This window comes from Mugil cephalus, chromosome 18 (assembly GCF_022458985.1).
Source record: "Mugil cephalus isolate CIBA_MC_2020 chromosome 18, CIBA_Mcephalus_1.1, whole genome shotgun sequence".
NCBI classification, from domain to species: Eukaryota; Metazoa; Chordata; class Actinopteri; order Mugiliformes; family Mugilidae; genus Mugil; species Mugil cephalus.
In genome coordinates, this window is record NC_061787.1 from 21297236 (window position 1) to 21319746 (window position 22511).

At 41.9% G+C, this 22511-nt stretch overlaps 1 protein-coding gene across 6 annotated transcripts; it reads right to left on the reverse strand.

Moving 5' to 3' along the window:
* Positions 1–37: 37 nt before the first annotated feature.
* On the reverse strand, positions 38–22511 carry zcchc2 (zinc finger, CCHC domain containing 2). 6 transcript variants are annotated; one of them, XM_047567787.1, is made up of 15 exons: positions 21522–22511; positions 16666–16786; positions 16011–16081; positions 13445–13516; positions 12675–12775; positions 9949–10052; positions 9453–9515; positions 7887–7947; positions 7656–7779; positions 5541–5608; positions 4647–4729; positions 4013–4126; positions 2293–3909; positions 1663–1695; positions 38–933 (listed from the first exon to the last, which is right to left on the reverse strand). In XM_047567787.1, the coding sequence occupies exons 1-15, from the start codon at positions 22323–22325 to the stop codon at positions 884–886; spliced, it is 3486 nt and encodes a 1161-aa protein (XP_047423743.1). In that variant the 5' UTR covers positions 22326–22511; the 3' UTR covers positions 38–883. The 6 variants fall into 6 exon arrangements, with proteins under 6 accessions (XP_047423743.1, XP_047423740.1, XP_047423742.1 ...); XM_047567784.1 differs by having other exon boundaries at positions 1520–1695; XM_047567786.1 differs by having other exon boundaries at positions 1663–1726.

Genomic DNA, 22511 nt, shown 5'->3' on the forward strand with positions numbered 1-22511 from the left:
CACATGTGAAACACTAAAGAATCCCAAAACAAAACAGTTGATTGTTCATCATTTCATGTTGATCTCAAGTGAAAACATAAATTCTTACATCAACTTGGCTCCCACTGATAAATTCTCCTGCTTCACTCTACTTCATTTCACTGAGCAAAATGCCTTAAAATGGGAAATAATAAAAGAAATGTAAGAAGCAGCAAATCACCTTTCAACCAAACACACGTCAAGTGGCAAAGAACACGTGAGATCCAAACACTGTGATACAATCAGACCGCTCACTTTGAAATGAGAAGGTGTACATTCAACCTTACAGCAAAACTGAAAAACAAAATTTATTTTGCTTACATTGCTTTTTTTTTTTTTTTTTGAATTTCTTAATCTTTGAAAACTGCTGCACAGTTCTGTCAGATGTTAAAATCCAAAGTGAACAGTAATCATGAGGAAAAAAACAAACATCAATCTGCTGCTCCAGAAATAAGTGTGTAAGAACCTTCTTCAGTGGACTCTAAAATCTCCACGTTCATGTAAAAACTAAATGGAAAAAAAAAAAGAAATCCACCAAATCTCTTCACTTCCTAATAATTAATTAATAAGTTAATTGTCTCCAATGTTCAGTGCAAAAATATCAAAAACTAACTGGAAGGGAAGGGACTGGGAGTCACATGGACTGAATCATCCCCACAGGAACCAGATTTATTCTTTTCTTTTTTTTTTTCAGGCACAAGTTCGTAGGCTTTTTGTCCACTGAGCCCTTGGCAGGTCACTCTTTCTTTTTGAGAAGGTTTTCTTTTCTCTTCAGTGCACCACTCACAGTGCCTGGGGAAGAACAGAGGACCATCACTGTGGAAACAAGGCCAGAGGAACTCCTCTTCGTCCTCTTTCTTCTTCTTCAGTCTGCGTTGTCAAGAGCCTCAGCTGCATACTTTAACCGGAAGCCACCTGTATCAGAGACACACACCCATGAACAGAGATACATACAAAACACACAGAGGATCTAAGATCGGTGGATGGTTGTAGAATTATTCATGGGAGTAAAGCTTAGTAATGTCTTTTTTGCACATCGTATCCTAGAAAGTTACCTCACTGTTCATGTGCATTCCCACCACATAGAAGAGAAGTAGAAGAGAAAAAGACACCTTGAACAATAGAAGCAACCTCACCCCAAACTGTGACTGACCAATTAGATGTTTCTACACATAAAAACAAGGCTGTCACCAGCGTCACCTTTAGTGTCAAATCTCATTATGGAAGTGGAAGGTGTGGACCAGCTGAACGTCAGATCTATGGATATTACCTAACTGTGTGGTTGAATGCTTCTCTTTAACGTTTAGCATTTAATAAAGCTGCTGCATGATACGTTTAAGCCCTCCAACCTTTTTTGTAGATTTTTTGTAGTTGTTGGGCCAGCGATTTCGCCGTGTCTTCGCCAACTGCCACAGAACAGCTCACTTTTCTCTCCATAGATCTGACGAGGAACGTGGCTGAAACTTGGGGCTATATCTTGGTGCATGCGTGGATTTGTTACCAATTTTCCTTGGACTAAGTTGTGCTGAGACTTTTTCTTTCTCCTCTTTTCAATTACTTGTAGACTTGCAGACAACATGGGAGGATGGCATACAGTCGTAGGTGTGGTGTTGGTGTTTAGGTGTATCCGTAGACCGAACGTACCTGAGTCTGTAGTTGCTACTTGCTGACTGGGAGCTGAAAGCAAAGATCTGTCTCAGGGCCTTCACTGAGTCAATCAACAGAAAGCCGGTTTGAGACACTGACACTGGACCTGATTAAGAACTACACTAACGGTTCCCAGTTGTGAGAGAATGCATCATTTACTGCAAGACATTTCACAGAAATCCAGAAAGTATTTTAATCTAGGAACTGAGTGGTTTTGGACCATTCGGTCAGTGCAACAGCAGCTTTGTTTCTCTGTATAGATTCGTGGAAGTATTGAGCTGTAGGTCAGCCAGCTTTTGAAAGGGCTCTGAGCCCAGTAGAGAATCAATGAGCATAAACACACAGAGGAAACACTTCAGAAGGAAAATCCTGCCATTAATCCTGTCAATGTTACTTGATGGTTGGAGCTGTAAATCTAGAGTGGCAGCATGAATGGACAGGTTAAGCACTAAACCCACTGGTAATATCTGATCCACTTCAACCATGGACGCTAATCAACTGAAGCTCAAGTCAAAAAGGTTGGAAATGCCCTTATGGTCCCCTAGTCTGGGTAGAATGAGAGACTGGAGGGCCAGTCTCACCACCAATGGGCCCTCAGTTTGTTTGTGCTATGTGTGGTTGCGTTACCTTGTTGTGTGGAGTCTATGGAGGGCTGGTTGCAGTCCTGTGAGTAGTGACCACTCACACCACAATTATAACAGGACACGGTGCCGTTGTTCTTGTTGACTCCGCCTCCTCCCAAAGCAGCAGCCGGCAGCATCCCCAGAGGATTTGGGTAAATGTGCTGGTAGACGCGCTGGCAGTATGTTGCCCCCGGCGCCATCTGCTGCTGGAGGCTGTAGTTTGCGGCGGCGGCTGCCACTGCTGCTGCCTGGGTGCCGAGCATGTGTGATGACACCTCAGCGTGGCTGTGAGAGTGAGTGTGCAGGTAGGACGGTGGGTGTGCGGGGGGCGGACCGGTGGGGAAGAAGGGCGGCAGGGTGGCAGTGCCGTTGGCCTGGTGAGGGGGGTGGGCCTGGGTGAGGTAGCTGCTACTGCACAGGCTTGCGAGCTGGAAGACAGGTGGAGGAACGTTGAACATGTGGCGTGCTGCTGCCGCCATCTGGTGGGCGGGGAAGAATAAGGGCGTCTGGCAGCCAGAGGCACCACTTGCGCTGTTGTTGGTGCCTCGGCCGCCACAGTTGTTGTGACAGCCACAGGTCCCACAACCCATTGGTGGCTGTTGCTGCTGGGGTGGTGTTGGCTGCTGAGGGGGTACTTGCTGCTGCTGGGTTTGCTGAAGGGTAATGGCGTTTCCATGGGCAACAGGGGCACTTCCACAGGAAGTGCTGCTGTTGCTGTAGGACGTAGAGTCGCTGTGTGCCGTGCTGTGAGTAAGTGCTGGGCTGGGACTGGGGGCAGGTCCAGGAGTGTGTGTGGGCACAGCTGGAGGAACAGCTGTTTGTAAGTGTCCAGGAGATGGAGCTATTCCAGTGGCTACTGTTGCTCCTGCAGTAGGCATGACAGAGGTGGGTACAGGGGCCATAGGGGGCAGAGCATAGGGAGAAGGCATGCCAGACGGTAAGGTTAGACCAGGGTGCTTGGTATGTGACGTTTCCACATGCGGCAGAGCAGAAGTCAGGCCAGAGCAGATACTAGCTGGGTCCTGGCAGGGCAGAAGAGAAGAAGAAAAGGATGTGGGGCCGGGGGACATGACACTCATGGCTCTCCCAGGACCCTGTTGTGAAACCAGCGCAGCTGATGAAGTAGAGCCACTACCCGGAGCTCCCTCACCTCCACCCGGGCTCAGAGACAAAGCTGTTTGGAACCTCTGAACCAGAGGCTGCACAGCAGGCGTTCCTGGAGGGTGGAGGCCAAGAGGGGGAATCCCAAAGGTTGGGAGCACATCCCTCTTCTCTGGGTCTCCCACAATTCCAGCTGGAGGCACTAGGGGCATCTGCATCATCAGTGTCCCAGACGAGGGCTTCCCATCCGGAACAATGTTTTGGCTGGGAGGAGAAACCAGAGGAAGCCCAGAGTCTGTAGCCCCGTTAGGCAGCACAAAGGGCAGAGAATGCATGAACGAGAGAGGGGGGAACTCTGCACCGGTCTCTGGGCAGAGAGGCTCCATCTGGGCTTGATGACTGCTGGAAGACAGAGGATGGACAGTGGAGATGTCTCCTACCACAGCCGGATCAGTATGCTGGGTGAAGAACATGTCAGGGCCTGGACCTGCATTGCAGTCATCAGAGTGGCTGTCTGTATCTGAGAGGGACAGAGGAAAATGAGACAATCAGAAGCTAAACCCCAGACACTTTAAACCCCAGAGTGTTCTCTCTTCATAGTGTTTGTATGTGAAGTGTTTTACCTTTGTTGTGGTCGTCCTCACTGTCCAGACTTCCTGGTCCTCTGTGTTGAGGGCTGGATGGAGAGCTGTAGCTTTCTGATGACGTTTCACCAAAGATGTCACCAGGACCCACATCTGCAACAACAGGTGTGTGTTAAACTACAAACGCTACTGATACAGATAAGTCATGTGGATGTTTTCCTGGTTGAGGTTCAGTGAAAGGAACTTCTTCAGACTCCTGAGACCTCATTTGAACTCCTATTAACACTGAGACTCATTATGTTGGGTATGGACATTAGGAAGGGGTCATGTCCAGTATGAACATGGGGAACATTGTTCATATGCAGCCTCGCCCTTTAATTAATTTGCCAGGAGATGTAAATGTGGACAAAGAATAGTCTGGCATCTACTGAACTTCATTCTTGAAGTCTCCAGATGTAGAGCAGTGCTTGGTTGAGGTTTGTGTAAATGCTTTCCTCCTGGAGCAGAATCTGTAGTGCATCAACTGTTTGATTTATCAGTTTTGCAGGATATGGACACATTGGAATGGGATGTATGAATTTGACTTATTTTGTGGTGAATATTGTCAGGTTTACATTGATCCATTGTTGAAACAGGGCTAGTCCACCATCAGAGTAGCCTTCCAGACACTCACCTTTCCTCTGAGATGACAGGGCTGGTACCAAACTACCATTGGTCACAAAAGCAGCTCCTTTACCTCTCGCCTTCCCCTTGTCCCTGGAAACAGACAGTAAAGGGGGACAAGAAGAAATTAGGGACACAAATGCAGTTTGTGAGTAGCAGAGTCAGGAAACCATCACAGACGACAAATCTGTGATAAAGCATTAATGTCCACAACCATGATGTTGCACATTTTCGATTCAAAGGACTGTAACTGTTGATTTAAACTCAAAGATGTACACAGAAAAGTGTGTGAGTTAACAGCGGTTATTGTGTCCATGAATCCCAACTGAAATGACAAGTCTTTTATACAGTACTACAAACATCTTCATCCTTCAGCCAGAAAGGTTAGGTGAAGCCATCCTGTGTGTGACTGTTTTTTTCTCTGCAAGTCATAAATATGATCATGTCTGAATAAATCAAAGACTGATGACTACATCACAATACTGTTAGAAAGGCTGCAGCCTGGAGCCGAATGATGGTCCAACAGCTGGAAGACAGCCCGACCCCCTCACTCACAAAGTATTTGTGCAAGAAAGTTGGTCTGGACTTTGCAAACTGATTATGCTCCAATCTGCTGAAAGATCTGCTGGATCAATCATATCATATGGGTGGGGCTTTAAGTTGTGGTGGACAGAAGAGTCACTGCGGACTGGGATTTGTGGACAACAATTACTCTGATAAGACAATTAAACTGTGTACAGAGGTATTTTTTTCTCTGCATCAGTTGAAACACACCCCACAGTGACTCAGATTCTAGTTAGATCGGAGTCTGGCTACACCAGGCTGAAACGAAGCTATAAGCACAACAGCATAAATGATGTCAAAACAGCAAAACTGAGATCTTCAAAATAGAAATCTTCTTTACCTGTCTGCAGGTGGGACTCTGCTCTTGGTTTTAGTCACTGGGTGGTTTCTTTTCTCTGCGTCCTGGTGCTGTAAAGAAGAACAGGAGTCACAACATTTCAGACTTCAAGCTTTGACTTTAAAATTCATCACAAAACTGAATCTATACTTGTAGTCTTTTATGTGCAAGTTACTAAATACAACCACAGCACTGAAGTAAAAATATACTGTGCAGAAAGGGAGATTAAATTACAATCTAAACATTTTTTAATAAAATGGCATCATTAAAACAGAAAGGACACCATGCAGCATAGATACCTATGACCAGTGCAACATTTTAAGCAACATAAGAGGACATTATACCACTTTTGATTACTAAAGGAAAATGTAATAGTAAGTATAATACTACTACTACTACAATGAAGATTTTGAGTAACAATTCCATAGACGACCTAACAATGATCAATCATGAATGTATTCAATATTAGTTCCAGTTACTACTACGGCCACTGACAGCAGCAACAACAAACAAGTATGGAGCAGGGTCCAGCAGCAGAAAGGCATTTGCTACGTGTTAATCTCTACTGTGACAATGACGGGAAGAGAGGAGGGAGGGAGGGAGAGATGATGTGCTTCATCAGCAGAGCGGTCTCTCTCTCTCTCTCTCTCTCTCTCTCTCTCTCTCTCTCTCTCATATGCAGTCTTGACCTATATCAGACAGATAAGCACAGAGCATCCCCATTCACGTGCAGTGACACGTCCCGTCAAACACACAGGCTGCTGTGTCATTTGGAGGAGGAGCAGTGAGGTGAATCCTCCATGAACCTGCGGCGTCTAATCATTAGCTAATGCTAAAACAGTGCTGAGCTTCGGCTGAGTTAATCATTAGAGCGGCGCCGCTAAATACGTCTCCTGCTGTGACAACAGCCAAACACTCGCCCACTTTAACAATTCTATGAAACGTGTTGGCACTGTTCTTCATCTTGTTTTAATACTTGAACGTGACCCGTCTATGGAGATCAGGTAATGTGATTCTCCATAGCTTCTACTTTAATCTAGTGTGGACAACAAGTAAAACATTCAAATCCAACACCGTACATTTATCCCACCAAACAAACCAGTATCTAACTCATCATTTTTAAACATATATTCACGTTTATTCAGCTGTATCCCAACAGGGACAAAGTGCAGGCAGCAGCAGAAGATAAAATGAAACCGATAAGACCTAAGATTATTTATAGCCCCGTGAATAGAACAGTCCCACCCACTAAAGGTTTGTGGTGATTTGCTGTTCAACTAACAATAACAACATTCAAATGACTGCAACTCAAGTCGTATCAAGTCTCTACATTTAGTTTGCTTTTAATAGACTCATTCCAGTCTTGTTCATTGAGAAATAATGACATTATCTTCAGTCTATGATCACAATCATGGGAATGTTCCATCGGTACACCCAACTCCAGCGTGTGGAATGAACCGATGACAGAGGATGTTTCTAAAGGTTTTTACTGATTGTATCCACAATGACGATAGTAATGGGAGCCTCACAGTCGTCTACAGGGTGGCAGTTTACTCAGTTTACTCTGAGCTTAAGACTGACTGGTCATAAAATCTTTAAGGTTATTGAAGTCAGGCTTCAGGTAATAAACTAATATCCACCCAGGGTTTGGATCTTCAATTCCACACATAAACCTCTGCCAGTGAACGCCCTTCGATGTGGACTGTATGAGGAAATGACATGTGGAGACAAACAGCTCCTTCAGGTTCAGCAGGAGAGTTGGAGACAAACTCAGAAAGCCTGCTAGTGACGAGGTTAGCTTCACGGAGCTGCAGTTGCCATGGTAACTAAATGAGATAAATGTGAGCTTTGTTTCTGGGACACAAAACGTCTCTTTCTGAAGAAGGCCCCACGTTCTTTCCAGGTCCATTTATATTATACATATATGTCTTAAGAAGTATTATATTTTTATTCAGGAACTCTAAAATAGCTAATTACAGGGACAGTATGTGGTGTGTGATGTTGATCACATGGTGAAGTTCCTGGTATTGCTATTTATTTCTTTTAATCACCGGGCACTTCACAGAACAAGAAAGGCAGAAAGAGTCAAAGCAGCACTGGGAACATATGTGGTCTTACCTGTTCAGCCTCCTGGCTGCACCTCAGCGTACAGCTCTTCTTTCTCCTCTCTGACGGGCCGTTGAGCTCTGCAGGGTGTCCTCCTCTCCGCGTGTCCGCCTGGGAGCCTTTGGTACTGGATAGACTGGTGGACAGCAGAGGGTGCTTTTTCAGCTCTGGCTCTGTTCTTACTCGGTGCTGTAATAACATTCTACTTTCAGTAGGGGGATGAAAATGTGACAAAGTACTCACGGCAAACATGGACTCTTGGATCCGTGCTTCTTCTTGTGTCCCTGAACGTGCAAGTCTAAATCTGAGAAGGAAAACACACAAATTACAACTTTGACCCAGAAACAGATTCTAATTATGCCACAAATGCTTGACATTATTATTCAATAATAATGAAAATCAAAATGTGCAGTGAAGAATACAAAGAGAGAGAGAGAAAAAGCATTCATTCTATTACCCTTCCTTCTATGAAGTGTTTTTACCTTAAATCTACAGAAAGCAAACACTCCCAGAATGTGTGGGATTGTGAAAGCTGTTTGGTTTCTGATTATCCCGAAGATTTTCAACATCCTCTTTTAGATGAGACTTTGGTTGGTCTAAAAGGATGGAGCCTTTGAATTAAGGGGAATGAACTATAATTCATTTACCTTAATTCAAAGCTACTTAAGTTGTTATTTATATATTTTTATATTGTCAGAAACTGTAATTAGCCTGAATACTGTTGCTTCTTTTTTATTATTATTTTTTCCCTCTTTCTTTTTTAATGTGTCAAATATTATGTACCCCAGGGAGGCTGGGGTACTAAATGTTAATCCCTTTTCTTTGTCTAGGGTTTTAACTTGTTGTCATGTTTTGGTATGTGTTTACTATTTCGTATTATTATTTTCTAGTAATATTTTATAATAATGTGTAATGATTGATTCATTTAATATATTTACTATAATACATGATTGTATTTTACTTTTCTTCTTCACAACAGAAAAGTGGGTGCACTTTCAGTTTTTTTTAAAGAAGTCAAATGAAACATATTTGTGTGTAGTGTGTATAAAATGAATGGAAGCTTGTTGGTATCCTGGCACTGACTAACTGTTACATTTGACTTTGATCAGCTCATCATTTAATCGCACCTATAACATTCTCCCATCAAATGTCTAAATGTAAAGAGTGGATGAAAAACCGTACAGAAAGACAGCAGGGCTGGATAATTATCACGCCTGCAGTTCTCCCCTGATTTCAGTATTTGTGCTCCACTAGCTAACTAGTGAGCTCTGCGCTGGAAACAAATAGTTTAAACTATCTGCTTCAACGTTTCCATTTCTGCAGTCTGTGTTTTCTACTGTCCGGTTCTCTTTGATGAAAGCTAAGTGACACTGAATTACCTTATCAAACTAGACGTGATGGAAATGAGTTCAACATTCCTCTAACAGGTCTCCAGGCATTAACGCGTCTGATGCTAAGGAGCCCGGGGTTGTGGTCACTGCTGGTTGTACAGACCTCAGTCCAGCACATGATGGGGCAAATATAGCCGTGAAACATGAGGATTTGAAACAGACTCAGCCTTTCCAAACGACCTCCAAAAATAAACATGAGTTGGCTTTTCGTGCCTTCTATGTAGCCCGGCTGCCTCTACAGCCCCGCGTAGTCGGCTGCTCCTTTGCTTTGTCTGTGCACACAATCAGGCCTCATTCAGCGATTACACATGCTCTCTGCTTTTCCTTTGTCCCTGCCACTGCTACTCTCTACAGGGCTTGTCAGAAAACAAACATCACAGTGAGAAACGAGTTGTAAAAGAATGTCAGATGTCCTCACCTTCCTCCTGACTGGAGGCGTCAGAGCAGTCTCCTTGGTAGGCCTTCCCAGCCTGGCAGTTACCTGTTTGCAACAAAAAGAGATGATTACTCTGACATTTTCTGCAACACAGCTTTTTTTCTGCTTTCACCACCTGCGCCTCATTCTCTGAAATCTGGTTGTACCTCTGGGCATGTGTAAAAATTGAGATTGGGTATCAAGATGTTCTCGATGCAACAACATCCTTTAAGTACTGTTCAGATCATGACAGCAAGTTTATCAAGGTTATGGTGCAATAAAACTATTTCTGCATCAGCTCTATATGTCTGACTGTCTTAGATGGAAAATATTACAGCTATGATGACTTGTGACTGAACTGTAATGCAATGATTTCCATTCTGTAAAAGAGGACATGAGAACTCAGTGTTGCAGTGAGGAGAAGACACACAAATCCGGGATATAAATGATTTAAGATTAAATATCATGTATGATCACAACATCCGCATCTGATACTCACATCTGCAGCAAGTAGGTCTAGTAGAATAACTGGAGTCAGAGTTGAAGAAGATGCATGCATTTCTGGTCTGTCTGAAAAGTGGAGGAGCAGACAGGAACCTTTCCCTAGAGGTGAACAGACAAAGAGACAGCATAAGTGAAACCTTGGAGTTCTGACTGTGACCTCAAAGCAATGAATACCACAGCAGCTAGGACATGACGACTCATTTGAGACTAAAACATTACACAATAACTCCTAACAAATAACAGTTTTATTGTTTTATTTTAGTGAAACTTTTCTAACATAGTTTTTTGCCATGATCGTTAAAGCACAGTGGTCCTGAACATGGGTTCAACCTAACGACAATAAACTTCTGCTATCACTGTGGGATCTCTTGAATTGCGGAAGTAATGCTGTTATTGTTACAGGTCATTTAAAATCTCCTTGGGCTGGGCTATGGATGAAAAACCAGAGTTACCGCAGATAGGTTTCACTTTCCACAGTTTCACTTGGTGCAAAATGAAACTACTGGACTGAGTCTGCACCACCTCTGTGTGTGTGTGTGTGTGTGTGTGTGTGTGTGTGTGTTGACAATCCATCCAACCTTGACTGACAGAACTAATTCCTTGTTTAACAAGCCAGAAAGGACGTGCTGCAGGGACAATTATGAAATACATTCTTTAAAAGCAGAAGCACCTGACTGCATCCATCCAGGTCACACATCACACTTCTTCTCTGAATCGTGACCCCAACAAATCTGAACACACACCAGTGTGGCAGCCATTTTAGATTTAGTCTCAGTCCTCTGGACAAATTGTTTATTAGTTTTAGTCATATTTTAGTCATTTTTATGTGTGATAGTTTTAGTCTAGTTTTAATAAAAAATATACCTATTGTTTCAATCCAAAACAACAGTTAACCTTAAGGCTTTTGTATAATAACCAGATTCCTACTAGATTGACGGCTTTAGTCTAGACCCATTGAAGAGGCAGTGCTGCCTCGCTGTGCTGTATTGCTGTTGGGCAGAAACCTTTCTCCATATTTCAACTTGTGTTTTCTTCATGAATTGATGTCTTACTTCATCATACAAGAGTGTCACAAAAGTTACGTAAGTAGCCGATCAACTTATCACAACTCGTTGTGAGCTTGTAGATCAGCTATTTTCTCCAATAACAACAATAAAGGGATGGTTTTAAACATACAAGGATTCCATTTAATGTATTAAACACAGATAAAGTGGTAACAGTGGAATCAATGTTCATTACACCTAAAAAGCCAAGAACAAAAACAATCTTACTTCTGTAATTTATTCCTGAGGATTTGCTGAAGTGTATACACATGCCCAAAATATGAGCAATGGATGAGGAACACATGCTCAACTAGACCCTGTTTACCAGACCAGACCGTCACTGAATGTAAACATGGCTAAACATGCTGCTAACGTTACAGAAGCCAAGTGTTCATTAGACACATGCGGAACAGCAACAGGTCTGAAATGCTCACACACGGGTCAATATGACAACGCATTACACTTACCTGGCCAATCCCTGCATGTACTACACATATAACACACAACAAGCTAATTTCATTAGCGCAACCAAGCTAACTTTAGCCTGATGTTAGCAGCCCATTTGGGCCAGGAGTTATGTGGAAAACTTTAAAGTTACTATGAAATTTATCATAAGTCGATAGTCGAGTGACATTAAGTGGCATCAATTATTAATAAACTCAACTGTCTGTGTGTGTGTGACTAGTGACCACAGGTGTGTTGTGCAGAAAGTCCATTGCATGGTGGGTGTGACCAAACAGAGACAGCATGCTTATGACAAACACATTACGCGCACAATGGATGAAGGATTTGGAACGTCTGACAGACCACCCGCTAACATTTACATCCAGTTCCGTCTTGTCATGTATTAGTCATCAATGAGCCACGTTTAGCTCGTCACCGTCTCATTATGGTCTTGAAAAAAGGGACGTCAACGAAATAATTTCATTACCGTCGACAAAAACAACACTGACACACACATAGTTTCCATCTTTTAGACTAAATACAAACTCTACAGTCTCCACAGTGAACGTCTAGTCATTAATCAGAGCAAGTTCTCTTTATCTATCAGAATTCACAGAATAACTCATTGTTTCCTTTTTACATTCTGCTCAGACTATAAAAATTGTAGTTCCAGAAAGAAAACACAACATTTCTGCATCATGTCTGATTGTCTTAAACAGAAAAAATAGAAAAAAGTACAGCCATGGTGTCTTGTGTTGTAATTTGGCACTATATAAATAAAACTGAGCTGACACAACAAAGAATAATAACAGCAGTGTGTTAACAGCACTTTGTCATTTTCTACGTGAACTGTGTCACAATAAGGAATACGACAGGAATGTCTTCCAGATTTATTACAGGAAATGAGCCTGAAAAAGATGATCTTTGGGTAAAATGAGAGAGACGTTGACCTCTCATCCCTCCAAGACTCAGAACAACAAAATGACCACAGTCGAGACTGCGGTGCGTCTTCACTCAAGCCTGCAGTATGCAGTTTTCATGTGTATACGATGCCAGAAAACAGCAGTCAAATATGAAATGAGTTTTATTTTGCTCAATCTAGAAAGATGATGGGCTACTGAAACTCATAGGAGGTATTTTAGGCCAAGTGTGCATTTCCACAACCTCGGTTGTGTTTATTTGACACGTCCAAGGTGTCAAAGGCCATGAAGTTGGTTGATGGATGTAAATTTACCTGAGGTTCTTCTCCATCTCCCTGGTCTCGCAGTGGTCCCCCTGGTTCAGAAGAGTAAGGATGCTCTTCTCAAAAGACTCGGTGCACTGATCCTTAGGAAGCTGCAGAAGAAAATGAGGGAATGAAAGCAGCAGGTGGGAGGCACTGGGGCTGAAGTTATCACAAACAAAATATTAGATCAGTGCTAAATAAGAGCTGCAGATAATTAACACTTTGACCACAGATGCTTAAAAATACAAAGAGTCTATTAAGTAGCTGGTTTTCTAAAAGGCCAAAAAGCCTTTTTGGCAGATCAGGCATTTTTTTTCTTGTCATATCAGGAGAGGCACTGGGGTTGCTAATTTATGACCCTAACAATGGCTCTGTTCCATAAAGGGTCCCAGTAAGTCAGAACAGAGTGACAGTGACCCAGCATGCACGACACCAGGACCCTGACACTGACTCAGCCAAATACCGTCCTGCTCTAAATCTCAGCTTCATGATGCTTCTGGTATTTAGCATTTGACTACAGTAACAGAGAGCTGTTGATTCAACTGGGTTTTCATTGTGGAGGCTGTGGGTTTGTACAACTATTGAGTCGTACTGTAATATACAGACACAGACTTAGAAACATTTTAGAGTTTAATTTGATCCATTTCAACAGCAAACTGACCATACAGTTGAATTACCACCACTCTCATGCTGTTTCAACAACAACTAAACATTTTGACAATCTTTAAACTGAAATGAATGGGAGCATCATGTGTAATAACTTTGGCAAATGTGGGTACCTTAAGAAGGAAGTTTTCCAATTCCAAATGGGTTTTGGTCACAGTGCTGGAGGAGTCGTCCGACCACTTCACCTGAAACACAGCGGGAGACATCTTCAACCACAGCGCAAACACAGCATCGGTGAGACTAGCAAAGTAAACACACATCCAAACAGCTGCAAAGGCCACACATCATATCACATCATATTAACTAAAGTAGAAAAGGTACATACAAGATGACTAGATAAACACAACAACTCAAACAGCAAAATAATGTTCCCTTAGGAATATGTTAATTAAGAGTACAGAGAGTACTACATGACTGGCTAAAATTCATTACATTGATTGATGATTTTTCATTAAGGCTCCTGGACCATTTTAGCAGTGTTTACACATCAATGATGGCTGCACCAGCCAGAAACTGTCTGTTTTTATTTCTAAACAGCAGCAGTATAACTTAAACAGCTGACTATGACTCAGTATGCAACAATGGGACTTCCCTGTGTCAAAGCCACACAGACAATCCTAATGCTCAGTACAATTATCCTAATATATTTAAACTATTGGTTTTGGTTTTAATCATATTATTGTGACTCTTTCGGTTCATTAGAACAACGTGAGGACGTGTTGAGGAACTTTGTCATTCAGAAAAGACAGCAGAGCACTATTTAAACAAGACAAATGAACAAGTCGAACGTCATCACAAGTCCATTTAACCTTTAACAGCATCACTCTAGCAGAAACTTATACAAAATGTCCGAAACAAAACCCACTGAATCAGATTGACCTGAGCTTCAATTAAATTGGTAGTGAACCCTAAAAGCCTGACCTGAACATCCCTCTAGCAGTATGAGGCAATGTGGAGTTATTTAAAGTAGCAGCAGCCAATTACACTGCTAGAATTTTCATACTAATAAACCATTTGAAATCTATTGATTAATTTATATTAAATTATGTAACATGATGAGAGGTGAACAGGTCTCCATTGGCGCAGTAAACGATGTGTAAGAATGTGCGTAGTATGAGAATGTGTGACTTGCTACTTTGTTCCAGTAAAAACAGATGGAGAGTGAGGCCGACTCGCTGTAGTGAAGCACTGCTGGCTTGACTGTGAAAGCTCAGTCAAGCCAGCAGGACAGTTAGTCTCTCCTCTCCATCTGTCTTCAAGAAAATGTCTCTGTAAATGAGCAATGTCTAATCCTATTAGTTACTGTTATTTGGAAAGCAGATTTCTGAAGGGAATATATACAAAAAGTCTTTAGCTGGGCTGTTTACACTGTCACACTGTGGGACTGGAACGTAGGATCAGCAGAGCGCAATGGTCAACTGGGTCAGTAGACATAAATAAATGAAACACAGGAAATGAGGAACACTAGCATCAACTCACAATTGCATATGTAACGCGCATGTAGGACCTGCATTTTGTACTTTCTCAGATACCCTATTTCAATTCTATGTAAAACCCTAATGTCTGCCCAGGTAAGAATGTCATCTTGCTACAACAAACGAGGCTCAGTTCTGGCCTGGCGCTGCAGGGAGACAGGGCCACCTGTCAGAAAGCCACTCCATGCATCATCTAGGACATGGAAGCTGTTAGTGCATCGCTGTGTATCATGAAGAGGTGAGTCCAGGTTGTGCTGTGGCCCTGTGTACACTAACTGTAACACCAAATACAGATACAATAATCAGGACTGTTCATTGTCTTATGCTGGGGTCAGACAACAGAACATTTGTCTCTGATAATAAGGTCCACAGTGTCAGAATACACACTGGACATTACCATCTTGGCAGTTCCTGACTCCTAACTGCCATCTAATTCAATAATGGAGGAAGAGGTGCTACATCAGTATTATCCATAATGTTCAGCCTTGATATAACCTAAACTATATCTGAATTACATAACAATGTGCCCCCCTATTGCTGTAACAGGTTTGGGTGTCCGAAATCCATTTTCTGATTCAGATCCATCATCATTCGAAAGACCAGATATGTTTTATAAAACCATTTCATGCATTTCTTTAAATTTATGCCGTTTCCTGCATCATCAAGTTAGAAATCTTGCTGCTACGAGATTGGTTTGTATGCGTATTCCTGAAAGGCTAGTTCAAGTGTCAGAGATCTGTGGGCACCTTAAGGCCTGAAAGATGATCTGAGTGTGGCAGCATTTGAATTTAAAAAAGTAGGCAACAGGTTAAGTGCTGGACAGAGGCAAAGCTAGATGGAAAAGGCCAACTAGGTGTATAATACTGCGGAAATACAACATCTTGTTGAAATTAGTTTTAGAGACAGTTTTTTATGAATTCCCTATGAAGTAAAATCTTTGTGGATTTACTCATTTTTGAAGGCAATAATTCTATGGCCTTAGAAAAACTGCAGTTTTTTTGCACTTCCATGTTGGCTTCATTTATCATCCTTAGAGGTTGCCAGTGCCAAGTGCCAACATTAGTATTCTTCTATGACAAACTACATTGGATAAAACGATCAACTGCTGTGACGCACATATTTGGTCCTCTTCATCATTTTTACTTCAGCCAGACATTCTAACCTGAAACAAACTGTGTGTGTGTGTGTGTGTGTTGTTACCTACCTCAAAGTTGTATTCCTTGTCTATTCTGGTCCGAGTGATGCCCCTGAGCGCAATTCCCTCTATATGAACCGCTGCAACAACACAAAAAATATAAACTCACTATTAACACTCAGTCACATTTATGAGGGAAACAACAATGCTGCTGTTAGGGCTCAGCAACTATTGACTTAAAAAAGACGTACTACTATACATCAACTGAAAGCCTATTTAAATATTTAGGCTCATACAATTATCAGAATCATAACAGGACCTACCATGAATCAATCTCTACTTCTAGAGGAACTACAGAAAAGCAGAAAGGGGCTCTATTGTTGAAGTGCCAAGACAAAAATATTATGGGCTAAACCAAATGAATATCTACAATGTTAACAGGTTTAGTAACAAATATACCATACACTGGCAGGTATCTCTCTCTATGCATATATATATATATATATATATATATATATAGTATTATATATATATGTGTATATATATATATATATATATATATATATAATATATAATAATATATAATATATATATAGATATAATATAATATAGATAATTATAATATATATATAATATAATATAATATAATAATATAAAAATATACACATATATATATATATATCATATATATATATATCATCATCTTCAGCACGTTTCCATTCACCTTCTCTTTGTGGTGCCCAGCGGCTGGATCGTCGATTCTGGCAAGGTTGATGAGAGACTGAACATTCTCCCAAACCAAGCGCTGGGGAGGACAGGTAATCCGTCTTCTGACCCATGAGCTCCTGGAAAACACAAGGACACCAAATTACTTAGTGGATTATACTAACTCATCAAACATCTGAGCATTGAATACAGCATGACAAAAGTATCTTTTAAACGTAGCTAATCATGGATTACTCCTGCCTCCATGTTTTGTAAAATCATCCCAGGAGTATCTCAGACTTGGGCAATCTGAATACAAGTGGCCAGCGTTAAGGACTTGTGTTCACAACTAGCATTAAAATGTGGCTTCACGTGCAGTCCCAGCCAACACTTGAGATCTGATCTGAAGTTTTGAGCTCCACATGCAAATAAACACTCCCATCATTTGGGTTGCAGTACAATAATATAACAGAATATAATAGAATAACAGCTGTTTGTTGTGTGTGAGTCATGACTTGGGGAAATACTTTGTCTATACTTCGGAATTAATTGTGAAGTTTATTTCAATGACTGAAATTGCACATGTTATTATGGATTTATTTAGCTGCCCTGATGTTAGTTCATTTTAGTTAATCAGATTATAACTGAACCCTGGATATTTCCATAGGCATAACTTTCCTTAGCTTTTTTTTTTTTTAATGGAGGATTTACTCAAATGCATCTCAGACCACCAGCATATGAGGCCTGAGATTGAATCTGTCAAATTGCCCGGGACGGATGGTAATGCAAGGCCTGAATGGAGCCTCTAATATTCATGGGAATTCCTACCGCTGCTGCACAGTGCTGAGTTGCATAGTCCACGCCGAGACTTCTTTGTTTTGGTTTTCCCACAATGTATTGAAGGAGGTTATTTATAGGGCTGGGAATATGGAATACTACCCCAGTATCTTCGGGTGTATTTCTAAGTGGTCCACAAACTACAATAAGATTTTCTTCTAACACTCGCACAGCATTTTAAGAATAAACAGCCAAAGTAAACATGCCAATCTGTTGTGAATTTCAATACAGCACGAAACACAAATGCACTTAAAATGCTGAGCAGCCAAAAAACAAAATGTCAAAAGCAAACATAAATACCACTAAGTGAAAGAGCCAAGTTACACCATCCATAGCCTGTAGGGTAGCAAAGGGCAAATGAAGCCCAACTGTCAGACAATCAGAAGAGATGAAGTAGAAATGATGTAACCAACAAAGCTCATTTCATGACCTTCCTCTCGCTGTTTTTTTTTACCATACTTGACAGTAGCACAGTCCAGAGACAGCGGCATGCTCTAAAAATGGCATATGTGATTTTATTAAGGACAGCGCATCTTCACCAGGCCTGCTCTGATAAACAACGACTTGAATCTCACGCAGGGCTGAGTGGCATGAACAAAAATGTATTTCATGGCATTTTTCAAAATTCTGATGGTATCACGGTATTTTTTTTTTTTTTCATGCATTATCATGTGTTAACGACATTCTCTACTGGTTGAGAGAGGAATTAATGCAGTACATTGACTCCTTGACTAAGGACGGACTATTTTACTGCAATGATGAGTAAATATTGTAGAATAATCCCACACTAGTCAAGATGAAATGAAGAAATGTTGACAATTACAGTTTCATTTATTTTGACATATTAATTCATATTTAAAAATCTTTCAACTGTATGTATTTAAACTATGCCTGTAACGTCTACCCTAATAATTGTAGTCTGCGCACAACATTTTTTTTCTCATTCATAAAAAGCTAAAATTGGGGACACTTTTGGAGATAACTATAGCCAGGGCACAGGTCATCCACAACAGGGACTCGCCCCAGAAATCAGGGATGTCTGGTCTGGATGTCATGGCACAAATGTTCTTGTTTTGGCCATTTCATTTTTCACACCATTCCATCTTCCCCATGCCTCCCAATGACCGTTGCACCATGCGTGTTTAGAAGCACTACATTGAAAATGGTCCGGTCTGAAACAACGTCTTACAGCGCAGCGTTCTGAACGCTGTGTAATCAAATACACCAGTATGCTGGTATATTAAAAATTCATATCGTAATGGAAAATAAATACCGGTATTCTGTATGAACCTTATACCGCCAAGCAAAAACCTCAGGGACTCGTGTGAAGCAGGGACAGCCCCACAGAGCTGCACATTAGGGTTGGCCGGTAATGCAGTAATAAGTTATACCGGCGGTGTCTTTCAAAAGCAACGGTATCAGTTTCAAAACCGTCATTACAGTCATTAAAAAAATTGCAGTGCACTTATATAGGAGATAAGGATTTAAATATAAGATATAACTAATTCAATGCTTAAAAATGATTCTATGTCCACTGTGTTTGTGTTAACACAAGTAAACACAAAATGCAGTTTTTTAAATAGAGGTTTTTGTTATTATGGGGAAAATAATCAAACCTACCTATTTAACTTAACTGGTGGTTTATCACACTGGAGTTCAGTTTCTCTAGCCACACCCAGGCCTGATTACTGCCACACATATTCACACGCGATTTTCAGACCGGGTCGACCTGCCTTTGGTGGCTTTCACATTGCCAGCAGGTCTGGGTCTGACCTCCCACTGTGAGAGCTGTGTGCCTGTTCTTTCCTTCCTCTCATATGCCATTGAGTCGACAACGTCATCATTACACATTTAAGTGCGCAGAATCTCCTCTCCTCCACAGATCTCTCTCAGTTTTGCCAGTGCGCCGCCATGATCCATAAAAGAGTGTGCCATAATGTTGCACAAGCTGCATATGTGCAGTAGTTCATATCAAGATTCCCCAGTGCAATTAACGATCATGTAACAGCACATTTGATTTGTCTGACTGAAAACAATTACAAAAATCTTTGCCCTTCAGAGATCAGTCTCTTATGGGAGTAGACCAAAACTCAAAATCAGAATGTGACAGGCAGGTACATCAACATCATCGTGTAAATTAGCGGGTCGACACAGCATTGTTTTGCAGCTTCAGGACCTGGTAGACTGTGATAAATGGAACCAGAAATTCTGCTGTCTACCAAAAAATCCTCAAGAAGAATGTGAGGCCATCTGTTCATGACCTCAAGCTGAAGAGAACTTCTGCAGAAGGACAATGATCCAAACACACACCAGCAAGTCCACCTCTGAATGGAATGAAAATAAAATGAAGACTTTGGAGTGGCCTAGTCAAAGTCCTGACCTAAATCCTATTGAGATGCTGTGGTATGAGCTTAACAAGGTGGTTCATGCTGGAAAACCCTCCAATGTGGCTGAATTACAACAATTCTGCAAAGAAGAGTGGGCCAAAACTCCACCACAGTGCTTTAAAAGAGTCACCGCAAGTTATCACAAATGCTTGATTGCAGTTTTTGCTGCTAAGGGTGACCCAAGTAGTTATTAGATTTAGGGGGCAAAAACTGCATTTTGCGTTTACTTGTGTTATCTCTGATTAATATTTAAATGAGTTTGATGAAACATTTAAGTGTGACAAACATGCAAAAAAAAAAAAAGTAATCAGGAAGGTGGCCAACACTTTTCACACCACTGTATATGGACACTTTGAGAGGGAGATTTGTTTTTCTACCATCGTTAAGACTGAAGTAGGTTTTACAGTTTCACCAACAGCTACTACATGCTGTCTCCAAGAAACACCAGGCACTGCCAAATAGCCATGGAGCCATGAAGATTTCAATTGCTTAGTTCAGATTTTATAGAACAGGTTAAAATGGCTTTTGACTGACTGACTGACTAACAAGCATTTAGCACACAGACCCACCACCCCCACACAAGCCAAACATGGATTATCTGGTTTGCAAGCAGTACACCCAGAGTGTACTGTTAGAAAAAATAGGTTTATCTGTGGATCTAAGTGATCCTCTAAAAGGTAGAATCCCTTCAAAATGTGGACCAGTGGAGAAACACATGTTTCAGGTGGGTTTCAGTAAAACCCCACCTAAAAAGTGGGCTGGCATCCAACAGGTGAATGTTTTCCCTTGCTGTTTTGTAGGAGAAACAAATGTGCTCCTATAACCGAGTTCCGTGCAACAGGCAGAAGGGTGAACAACAACAACAACAACAACTAGAAAAACTCTTACTGAGAAAGCTGACTCAACACAGACATGAGTAGGTGAAGGGAACCCTCATGCAAACTAGAAATCCAAGTAAGAACCAGCTACTGCTAGAACGCAAATAAGATAAACCTCCGTAAAGATGTCCACTGTTTTGTCAGCACCCACACTAAGAACTGAAAAAACGTTGTTGTTTTTTGTTTTGTTTTTTGGTTGTTTTTAAATGTTTGTCTATGATGTTGTGTCTTGGTTGACATTTTAAACTAAATGATAGCTTTGTGACACAGTAGTTTGACATTAAAGCACCTTTAAACCACCCTGAAACCAGCTAAACAAATGTAGGGCTGAAGACGCCAGCGTGTTGCAGTGAACACACCTGTTACTACAAGGGCGCTGAATCTAGATATAGCTTTAACGAGGCCAACGCTTAGCACCTAGTAAGCTCGTTAGTGACTTTAAAATCACAGCACCGACAGAATGAGTCGTCGAAGATCCCACACATGTGACCGTGGCTGGGGCTAACCGCTGGAAGGTTAACCAGCGTCTGCCTAATTCTGGTAGCATTAGCTGAAGTGCTAATGCTACGAAAAAAAGGACACTTTTCGCCTAGAGTACGTTGAATACTCGGACAATATTTAATTCAATATCGTGTTTTTACAATTAAATTGACTGTATGTGTGTTTCCAGTAGCTATTCCTAATTGTTTCACCTAAAAAACACAAGTTTGGGCAAGTTTTTGGTCTAGTTTTAGCATTTAGAAGCATTAACGTTATTGTTTATTGCTCGTTACCGTTGCCTGGGCGTTTCTTCTAAGCTGCCTCTGGCCGTTCTCCTCTTCTATGGCAAGCTCTATTTTATCGAGTTGTCCTCGGACGACCTCTCGTTGGTGGAAATGGAAAGCTGGGTGTAAAGAAGCCATGGTGAAAAGCAGCGCCAACTGCTCCAGAGGTGCTGTGGCCGTCTCGTTGCCGGAGAAGCCGCAGGTCTGCTCTGGTCGCCCGTACACATTCCCGTCCTGAGGCGGTGGATGGAGCGGGTGGAGGCGAGAGTCCCTGAACGGAGGCAGGGAGTAGTCGTAGGTTTTGTAGAACAAGGCCGGGTCTACATGGCTCAGTATCCGAAAGAGTATTCCAGCACATTCCCTGCTATCAGACCCGAGGAGAGACAGGCAGACCAGGAGTTTGGATCTGATCACCGGGTCGACCACGTCCGTCAAAACGCCCAAATCGCTCGGGCTGTTCGCTCTGAACTCGAAGTCCCGTAAAACATGGTAATCTTTCCTTGCGAGATCCTCCAAGTAAGATCCCAGAAAACGGAGCTCCAGGGGTTGGCACATATGCAGCAGTCCGCACATGAACTCGATCCGCCTAGCAGGGTTTAGATGTAGGCCAAACCATTCAAAAACGGTCTCCTTGTCCAGCTGCGATGGGCAAGCGAAAGGTTTGGTCGAATCCTCCAACCTGTCGAGCCCCGAGGAAGGAGATACCGCCGTGGGAATATGTTGCTGGTGCTCCGGCTGTTCCAGTGACTCGTCCTCGGCCGTTCCGTCGCCCCCTTTCTCGCCCGTTTTCATCGGTAGCTTCATTTTCATCATTATCAGCGCTACGGAGAGAGGCTTCAGAGTGTAAACAACGGTCCGAAATACATTATTGATAACTTCCAACGGTTCGTAATGCTAAAAACAGAAGCGAACCGTCAGCCGTTTAACAGTGTTGTTACTATTAGCTCATCAACTGACGCGGAGACTGTGCTGTAGCCGTTTTCTCCTCCGTAAGTTACA

Excerpts from the sequence above, each read along its gene's own strand:
- zcchc2 (XM_047567783.1), bottom strand. The coding sequence starts at position 22,325 with ATGATGAAAATGAAGCTACCGATGAAAACGGGCGAGAAAGGGGGCGAC. Across the intron at positions 12,776-13,444 it reads TGGAAAACTTCCTTCTTAAG|CTTCCTAAGGATCAGTGCAC; the intron begins GTACCCACATTT and ends TTTCTTCTGCAG. Across the intron at positions 7,780-7,886 it reads TCCAAGAGTCCATGTTTGCC|TCTATCCAGTACCAAAGGCT; the intron begins GTGAGTACTTTG and ends GCTGTCCACCAG.